This window comes from Penaeus chinensis, chromosome 13, assembly GCF_019202785.1.
Source record: "Penaeus chinensis breed Huanghai No. 1 chromosome 13, ASM1920278v2, whole genome shotgun sequence".
Classification (NCBI taxonomy): Eukaryota; Metazoa; Arthropoda; class Malacostraca; order Decapoda; family Penaeidae; genus Penaeus; species Penaeus chinensis.
The window spans coordinates 26,609,938-26,619,937 of record NC_061831.1 but is presented as its reverse complement, the minus strand read 5'-3'; the positions used below and the strand labels follow the sequence as shown (position 1 = coordinate 26,619,937).

The window sequence follows — 10,000 nt, the reverse complement described above, 5'->3', positions numbered from 1 at the left end:
CGAATCCTAGCTTTTTTTTACTGCCTATTTCGGGAGTTTCCTCGCAACAAATTTACATGATGCGCATTTGTACCTTGTTTCTTTTGTAGGATTGCAGGTTTCTGAATCAGATTTGCTGCTTTGGCTGCCTATTCCTGGGAAAAAGTCCTTGATATAATTCTGGTTTTGTAGTTTGTGGGAAAAGGACAAGGAACGCACACACACACACACACACACGAGAAAACAAATCATAATATTTGTGTATACTACGGCAATCAATATTCACCCTAGGTTGATACAAAAAAATATTCAGAGAAATCATAAGATTAACAATGATAAAATAGTGATAATGAAAATGATAATGGACAATGATAATTCTCAATACCATTATACCATACGATAATCAGAATACACTTTTAATAAAGACATCAATCAGACAGCTCTACTCTGTTGAGCACGTTCAGGGCTTAACTGTATACGACATAATGCGTATGTAAGCAATCAAAACTGTGTATGTATATATGTATGTATATATGTATGTATATATGTTTGTATGTTTGTATGTATGTATGTATGTATGTATGTATGTATGTATGTATGTATGTATGTATGTATGTATGTATGTATGTACTGTATGTGCGTCTGTATATCTTTATAATATATTAGTAACTGTTACCTAGCAGTGGTGTGTGTGTGTGTGCGTGTATGTGTGTGTGTGTGTGTGTGTGTGTGTGTGTGTGTGTGTGTGTGTGTGTGCGTGTGCGTGTGCGTGTGCGTGTGCGTGTGCGTGTGCGTGTGCGTGTGCGTGTGCGTGTGCGTGTGTGTGTGTGTGCGTGTGCGTGTGTGCGTGCGTGTGCGTGTGTTTGTCTGTGTGGTCTCAGAGAAACGCAAGAGCTGTTTGGTGAACCGATTCCAACACCCTCCATTGAAGAGACCCTAGAAAGCAAGAACAGCCTTCTGTACTCGTGTTCCAGCAAAATTGTTTTTCGTTCCGACCACGCTCGTAAAGTGATTCTCTGGCAGCCTATCAGAGATAGCTCAAGTGGTCTTCACGAGGGTTACACTGGAAACAGCAGCTCGACTTCAAAGCTCGATATGCTAATTGGATCATGAACCTCAGGATGTTTAATATATTTACACGTGTTCATGAGACAGTGTGTTGAATAACGGGAACAAGGAATTTAGAGAAGTTAATGTTGAAAATATCGGTTGAGAAGTCTCCATGTGGTTGGAAGATACAAGTCATTTATAGGTTTGCTCATGCTTGCTTTCAAATGCCTTCAGACAACACCTACCTTCTTGGTTAAGCTGACATTTAGGAGAAAGAGATTCTTTGCTTGTTTCCTGTTATTAGTTGTCTAGACATTAGCGTGTTTTTTTTTTTTTTTTTTTTTTTGTTATTTGTTGTTTTTATTATTTATTATTTTCATTATAAATTTAGGTTCTATGGTATTTTCAAGTGATATTGTATATTGTGCGAAATGTATGCATAGATTCACTAAAGCACTAACGGTACGTAATAGGACAATTGTTCATCATCGTTAACTTGTGCACTAGAAATTATGTCACGTTTTTCTGCATTATGATAATATTCCTGACGATGAGCAGAGCAAGTAGATTATTGACCTAAAATATTTTCATCTTTGAAAGGTCTGGAACAATATTTGACTTTTTGTTACGTATATTTTTTTAAGATAATTTCCTTTCCCTTTTCCATGCATAGCATTTACGCTTCTTGTGGTAATTATCGAAACTAAATTCACGGGGATGGAAAATAGAATCCAGACCATTAACAAAACCTCACATTTTAACCACAAATTTCGAGAATTCCCTTGAGTCGTAAATGTGAAACATGTGAGCAGTCTCAATGTGTAATGAGTTATGCTTTTCTTTTTAGTTTTCGTTTATGAAGCAGCTCATCAGTGGTATACTTTATGATTATATGATGATATATAACTGCAGAAAAGACATTTAGTATTGGTAAAAAGCATGAATTTGGATCGTGGATCTTGCTTCTATATCAGCAACGATTTTATAGGTCTATTACTCTGAAACAGGGAAATTGCAGAGCTATACGTTGTAAGTGGAAACCAAGATGTCTCCCGAAAGCAAAGGAACACTACCATACCGTTAATAGTAATGTCGATATATTTTGTCAGATTCATGTCACTTGTAATATCAGCTGCGGATTTGTCATGGTGACGAGAAATCTTCTGACCAACAGCACTTGAGCTGTCTCGGTGAAAGCTCTGAACAGCTATACAAAATATAACCTTCATATATAACCAAATCAGTGATGGATAAAATAGCAAAAAAATAAAAAATAAAAAAAAATAAAAAAAAAATAAAAAAAAATAAACTAAACGCAGTGCCCAAAAAAAAAGTATGAGTAGTTCACAGTTTATGCCGTAAAGGGAGGCACGTTTACACAACTGTTAGTTTAGACTCGTGTATATTGAGCGATTTAAAGAAGTCGTATCTGTTAAAGGAGATACACAGCGTTGGGAAACTGTATCGCGTAGGCCCTAGCAAATACGAGAAAATCGTCTTATTTTTCAGGTGGTAGGCTTATCCTTATTGATTCACTTTAAAGTTCAAACAGCCTTTAGTGTGAATGTAGGTATAGTTAATTAAATATACCTAGTGTTACTACGAAGAAGGTTGAACAAAATAGACATTTGGGCATATTCCCGGGCAAAGTTACTCACTCCTTCGAGAATAAAGTGAAAACTATGTTAAACTTGATTTGTGGGAATGAATGCCTCAGCATCTTGGAATACTTGGGTCCCTTTGTGGCAGTGGAAATTTGGTCATTATTCCGGAAATCACGGAGTTCCAGAAATTCTAGAAGTTATTTTCTTAAAAAAAAATAATGGTTGAGCTGTGTCACTCTTCCCTTACCCAAGACAGTTTAAGGAATATGCCGTGAAGACGAGTTCGGCGGAAGATGAATTATGAAAGGCGTACTTAAAGTATGGTGAGCAAGATTTAAACTTTAATGCCAAATATTAAATATTGAAAAAGTTCTATACAAATATATATGCTTTTTATTTACATATGTTCCAACAAATCATATACTGTTAGCGGGGTAGGTATGATAGATGCAGTCTTAAAAATGCCCACAAGCCCTTCTTAAATTTGTGATATGCACAGTGAAGAGAGCAAATTATACATTTTGACCTTTACCTACAGATGTTTAACGTTTTCGGTGCAAGATTCAGCCTTTTCACAACTCACAAATTCAAGACTGTTTCATAGGCTTTGCGATAGGCGCTCCCAGTCGTTATCTTTCCCAATCTTAGGTTATGTTATGTTAAGTTTTGTTAGTTAAAGTAAGCGTTGAGACTAAGCTAGGTTATATTGGGGATGCGGGAACATCGGTGCTCGTTTAAGAGTGTTTACCTACCTTCGATTTCATGGCCAGGAACCCTATTGTTTTTGTTTGTTTTTTCGCTTATTGTCAAGCAGTAAAGCTATTCACAACTGTTGTTTTTCTTTTTTTTCTGATATTTACTAAATTGCAATTACTATTACAAATATCAATAACTCGTTCTTGTTACAAAAGTGTTATCTCTGGCGTTGGTAACGTGACTTTCCTCAGCCTTTTGATGAGTTTATGATCTGCCATACTGCAACACATGATTGCAATTAATCGATTAATGTCTTTCTCAGCTCATATTCAGAGCTGGTGAAGTTAGGGTTTCACTGGAGAATTGCAACATACTGGTGAGGATGGAGCAAGGATTTGCCAGACTATGGTGTTAATTCCTTTTGCCAGTGCTTTGATTGGACATAAAAACCCAGTAACAGTTTTGTTTCTCTCACATCTTTATGTACGTTGTCAATTTTTATGGACATAAAGAGAATGATTTCCGCTGCCATAAATTCCGTCTGCAAGAGGCAGACATGAGTTGAGCGAACTGACTCATTTATCTTAATAGCATTTCATGTGCGTGCGTGTGTGTTAATAACAGACACGAGGTTGTATGGTCTAGTATATTCTGGAATGGGAGTTTACCTTTAATATACTTAAAATGAATGTGTAATAGATAGCTTTTTTATAGCTTTTAGTGCCTCCAACATGGATAAAAGGTACTTGTTTTTCTTTATTTCAGATTTCTCTAAAAAGGAAATGTTAGTACTTTTCCTCAAATATCTAGTATTAGAGTAAAAGCCATTTAGGTTCAGATAACAATTCATGTTTCCCATTAGTTTTTTCTGCTAAACAGACTTCCTTACATATATTTAAAGCATCATCTTCTCTCCGCCTCATCTGAAGTGCAAAACGCACCTTCTCTCTCTCTCTCTCTCTCTCTCTCTCTCTCTCTCTCTCTCTCTCTCTCTCTCTCTCTCTCTTTCCATATATATATATATATATATATATATATATATATATATATATATATATATATATATATATATATACATGCGTGTGTGTGTGTGTGTGTATATATATATATATATATATATATATATATATATATATATATATATATATGTATATATATATATATATATGTATATATATGTCTTTCTCTTTCTCTATCTTTAGGAATCTGTTTTTTTTTTTTTTTCACTTTGCTTTCTCACCTTTGCTTATAAAGTCCAACCCCCGGCGTTCTGTAAATAATTTCAAATGTATTCGCATCTCACCTAAAGCTATTGAAATTTCCATCGAGATGATCAGATAAGAGAATATGGGGGAGTTTGTTTACTCGGTAACGTTGAAAAAGTAGCGAAGAAAACACTTGCGCGTATCTCAGACGAACGACACATTTCCTGGAGAAATTGTTTTCAAAGCAAATTTCTATGCTTGTATTTGCTCCTCCTATATGACGCGAATCCATCAGACAGGCAGATAAAATATCCAAACTGAAATTTGGTATTAACTTCTATATTCAGCAATTTCTTTTTTTCTTCTTCTCCTTTTGTTTTAAAACTGTTGTTACATTGTTACAGAAAGCAATTATGAAGGTACATTGTCTTCCCGATCTTCTTGTGTTTACATCATCTGAAATTCTCGTCTGGGAGAGAAATAGAACACGCCGCCGGTCTCTCCATCAGCCTTCAGTCATTACGCGGCTGAAACAAGTGCAACATTGTTTTTGGCTCTGAATCAGACACAGCCTCGGTGTGCTCCAGCTCTCCCTCCAGAAGACAATACACTCTCTTGTTAATATGTATCGACTGAGGAGTTAAGCCCTTGGATGACCTGTTCTGACCGCTCCCGCTTTTTCTATCTCTACTTCTCCCGTCCAGGCCTCACTTCGTTAACTCCTACGATACGCTACCGGCTCCCTCTCCCTCTCTACATAAATTTGGCAAAACTAATGCCAAAAATATGTTCATAAAACGCACATCAGCTCCACGTGCCTGTTCTGCTACAATATATCTTTATATTGTCAAATGGATATGTCCACTGTTCCATTTTTATCTTTTTACTCTTACGGATATAAGCGACCCTGGCACCCGCAGAGTCGCAGATTGTCCGCAGATTTTGGTTTTACGGTTGTGGCAGGGAGAGCAGGCTTAAACAAATAAAGACCATGATGACAATGATAATGATAATGATAAAAGTAATAATATTAATAATAGTAATAATGATAATGGTAATACCAATGATAATGATAATATATAATAATGATAATAATAATGATAATAATAATAATAATAATAATAATAATAATGGTGATAATAATAATAATAATAATAATAATAATAATAATAATAATAATAATAATAATAATAGGGATAATGATGATAAAAATAATAACAATCACAATAATAATAGCAATAACTATAGAAATGATAATGGAAATAAGTGTAAATGAATAAATAAATAGGTAAAACGAGTAAACAAAACCGCTTTTCGTCACAGTTGTGGAAATCTTTTGTTATAACCTAAAATCTCAAAGACAGACTGCTTAGAATTACAAATTACACCGAGAGCTTAAGCGTAAGCTCGTTGTTTGGACGTTAGACTTGAAACTGTTTTCGTTTAAGGACAACGAATAACAACAAACAGTGATAATGCTTTTGTAGTAACACGGACTATCCTGGCTTGTCTTATACAATATAGGTAATGTAAGAAAATATACCAAATAGTGACGTCAATGTGTGTGTGTCAATCTCTCTCTCTCTCTCTCTCTCTCTCTCTCTCTCTCTCTCTCTCTCTCTCTCTCTCTCTTTCTCTTTCTCTCTCTCTCTCTCTCTCTCTCTCTCTCTCTCTCTCTCTCTCTCTCTCTCTCTCTCTCTCTCTCTCTCTCTCTCTCTCTCTCTCTCTCTCTCTTTATATATATATATATATATATATATATATATATATATATGTGTGTGTGTGTGTGTGTGTGTGTGTGTGTGTGTGTGTGTGTGTGTGTGTGTGTGTGTGTGTGTGTGTGTGTCTATCTATCCATCTTTATCTCTCTTTCTTTCCCTCTCTCTGTCTTTCACACACATAACTAAAAATATGAATACACACACACACATACACACACATACACATACACACACACACACACACATAAACACACACACACACACACACACACACACACACACACACACACACACACATACACATATATATATATATATATATATATATATATATATATATATATATTTATATATGTATATGAATGCACACGGACACATAGCTACACGTCCATGTAGCCCTGAAACGCCCATAAGCCCATTTCGAATGCAAACGAGAGCGTCTCGTGACAAAGCAAAAATCAAATAAAGGACGGAAAAGGAATTTCAGGATTTCATTTTCAAAGACCTCGCCGACCGGATCTCACTGCAGTTGATCGACAGAGGACGCGGCATGAAGCGAAGTGGATAATAAAAAAACCCTGTTTAAATCAGACGGCATCGAATGAAATAATGTCAAGTGGAAATGAGATGAAATGACATAAAATAAGAATAGATGAATAGGTAGACAATCACATTCAGAGTTAAGACTATGACTCTGAATGTGATAACGAAGAGACTGAGAAATAGAAGCCAGCTTAATTACAATAATGTCCATAGTAATAAAACAAATGAACAATGTAAATCCAATCCTCGGTACTGCTATTACCATTGCACATGTAATTTCCTTAACAAAGAGTTGGAAAAGTGCAGAGGTAGCGTTAAGCATCCGAAGGCAAAATGACCTTTTTACTGCCCAACGAAAGGCTTAATACGCTAGAAAAGCAACATGGAAAGAAATGTGTAACAAATGTAATGGTTCATCACAAGACTTCAGTTCTCCTTCAAATATAAGACCGAAGGCTTTAGGGTTCAGGGTGAGAAGAAGGCTTCCTTTAGTAATCGTATCTAGTTGCATCTCATATTACCTGCAGGTAGACAGATTGCATTCACTGAAGTGTAGCTACATGGAACCATCATAGCTTAGCGCACTGTTATCAAAAAGAAAGTGATACTATAATCTCAAGCGTAATTTGAATATACTGTTTTATAACGTATTCTATTCTACGTGGGTAAAGTTGTTTCATTTACTTTATCCTTCAAACTCTATTTTTTTTTCTCTCTTTTTAGTGTTGATAATATGAGATATTTTCATATTAACAAGAATAACTGTACGTCAATGTCTAAGTTTCATATGTTGTTAGACGTAGTTTGGGGCAAAAATTTAATTTCATTAGCATAGCAGATCCTGTAAAGGGAAGTGTCTGTAGGCTAACAGTTCCCAGGTGTGTAATCCTGATATATCATATTATAGGAGCGACGTAATATTCTCTGCTGAAACGCTTATTAAAACAACATGAATATTCACAACTGGAGAAACCCTTTTCCTTACTTCGGTCAGTAAGGTAAAGACAGTCCTTGAACTTAAACTGTACGAAAGTGACGTTAAAAGAGGGCTCATCACCACATGTTGAATTAATTTATGCTTTTTGTATTGCAGCATGTTTTAGGTGGCCACAAAAAAAATGTAGATACGACCTTATTCTTGTAATGATTGTTTTGAGAATGCCTAATGGTATTCAATAATGTCAGTGCCTTACATAAGAAAAGTTGGTAGTTTATACGGGATAGTGTAGAACTTACATGAACATTGCGTAGCCATTAATCGTCATCTGGCTTGAACATATTCTCGTCACACTGACGTTAGATGGCTGCTAGCACCGTTGCCATGGCGACCCTAACCGCGATAATGTGTCAGTGGTCAATCAGGATATTACCTGCATCAATCACGCCATATCACTTTATCATTTACCTTTGTTTATCATGCTGTATCACGAAAACTTAAGACACTGAATTCTTTTCTTTGCTTCTCATTTCTACTTCGTCAGTTCTCTCTCACTCGAATATTATCATCTCTTCCCTTCCGTGTTTACGCTTCGTACCCTCTCACGATGAAGGACTTTGTGGTCGCCTGTGCTGTTCCTCCTCGTCCTGCGTGTATTTTCTGCCCATGATGCAACGTCGTGCTGCTCACGCTTTGTCTGTCTCTCTGCCCCTTGCTCGTTCTCCCTTTCCCTCGCTGTCCCTTGCACGTTCTCCCTTTCTCTCGCTGCCCCTTACACGTTCTCCCTTTCCCTCCCTGTCCCTTGCACGTTCTCCCTTTCCCTCGCTGTCCCTTGCACGTTCTCCCTTTCTCTCGCTGTCCCTTGCACGTTCTCCCTTTCTCTCGCTGCCCCTTACACGTTCTCCCTTTCCCTCGCTGTCCCTTACACGTTCTCCCTTTCCCTCGCTGTCCCTTGCACGTTCTCCCTTTCCCTCGCTGTCCCTTGCACGTTCTCCCTTTCCCTCGCTGTCCCTTGCACGTTCTCCCTTTCCCTCGCTGTCCCTTGCACGTTCTCCCTTTCCCTCGCTGTCCCTTGCACGTTCTCCCTTTCCCTCGCTGTCCCTTGCACGTTCTCCCTTTCTCTCGCTGTCCCTTGCACGTTCTCCCTTTCTCTCGCTGTCCCTTGCACGTTCTCCCTTTCTCTCGCTGTCCCTTGCACGTTGTCCCTTTCTCTCGCTGCCCCTTGCACGTTCTCCCTTTCTCTCGCTGCCCCTTACACGTTCTCCCTTTCTCTCGCTGTCCCTTGCACGTTGTCCCTTTCTCTCGCTGTCCCTTGCACGTTCTCCCTTTCTCTCGCTGTCCCTTTGCTCGTTCTCCCTTTCTCTCGCTGTCCCTTGCACGTTGTCCCTTTCTCTCGCTGTCCCTTGCACGTTCTCCCTTTCTCTCGCTGTCCCCTTGCACGTTGTCCCTTTCTCTCGCTGTCCCCTTGCACGTTCTCCCTTTCTCTCGCTGTCCCTTGCACGTTCTCCCTTTCTCTCGCTGTCCCTTGCACGTTCTCCCTTTCTCTCGCTGTCCCTTGCACGTTCTCCCTTTCTCTCGCTGTCCCTTGCACGTTCTCCCTTTCTCCTCGCTGCCCCTTACACGTTCTCCCTTTCTCTCGCTGCCCCTTGCACGTTCTCCCTTGCTCTCGCTGCCCCTTACACGTTGTCCCTTTCTCTCGCTGTCCCTTGCACGTTCTCCCTTTCTCTCGCTGCCCCTTACACGTTCTCCCTTTCTCTCGCTGTCCCTTGCACGTTGTCCCTTTCTCTCGCTGTCCCTTGCACGTTGTCCCTTTCTCTCGCTGTCCCTTGCACGTTCTCCCTTTCTCTCGCTGCCCCTTGCTCGTTCTCCCTTTCTCTCGCTGTCTCTTGCACGTTCTCCCTTTCTCTCGCTGTCCTTTGCTCGTTCTCCCTTTCTCTCGCTGTCCCTTGCTCGTTCTCCCTTTCTCTCGCTGTCCCTTGCACGTTGTCCCTTTCTCTCGCTGTCCCTTGCACGTTCTCCCTTTCTCTCGCTGTCCTTTGCTCGCTCTCCCTTTCTCTCGCTGTCCTTTGCTCGTTCTCCCTTTCTCTCGCTGTCCCTTGCACGTTCTCCCTTTCTCTCGCTGTCCCTTGCTCGCTCTCCCTTTCTCTCGCTGTCCTTTGCACGTTGTCCCTTTCTCTCGCTGTCCCTTACACATTCTCCCTTTCTCTCGCTGTCCCTTGCACGTTCTCCCTTTCTCTCGCTGCCCCTTGCACGTTCTCCCTTTCT

General features: G+C 39.2%; 1 protein-coding gene across 1 annotated transcript in view; it reads right to left on the bottom strand.

The window, feature by feature from the left end:
* Positions 1 to 2,022: 2,022 nt before the first annotated feature.
* Positions 2,023 to 10,000, bottom strand: part of LOC125031637 (mucin-1-like) — a gene marked incomplete at its 5' end in the record, with an annotated part of 13,613 nt that continues 5,635 nt past the window's right edge. The window contains 5 exons of the mRNA XM_047622521.1: positions 2,023 to 2,027; positions 2,108 to 2,211; positions 2,408 to 2,458; positions 2,688 to 2,767; positions 3,805 to 3,870. Of these exons, the coding sequence (XP_047478477.1) occupies positions 2,023 to 2,027; positions 2,108 to 2,211; positions 2,408 to 2,458; positions 2,688 to 2,767; positions 3,805 to 3,870 (306 nt within the window). The remainder of the gene's footprint in view (positions 2,028 to 2,107; positions 2,212 to 2,407; positions 2,459 to 2,687; positions 2,768 to 3,804; positions 3,871 to 10,000) is intronic.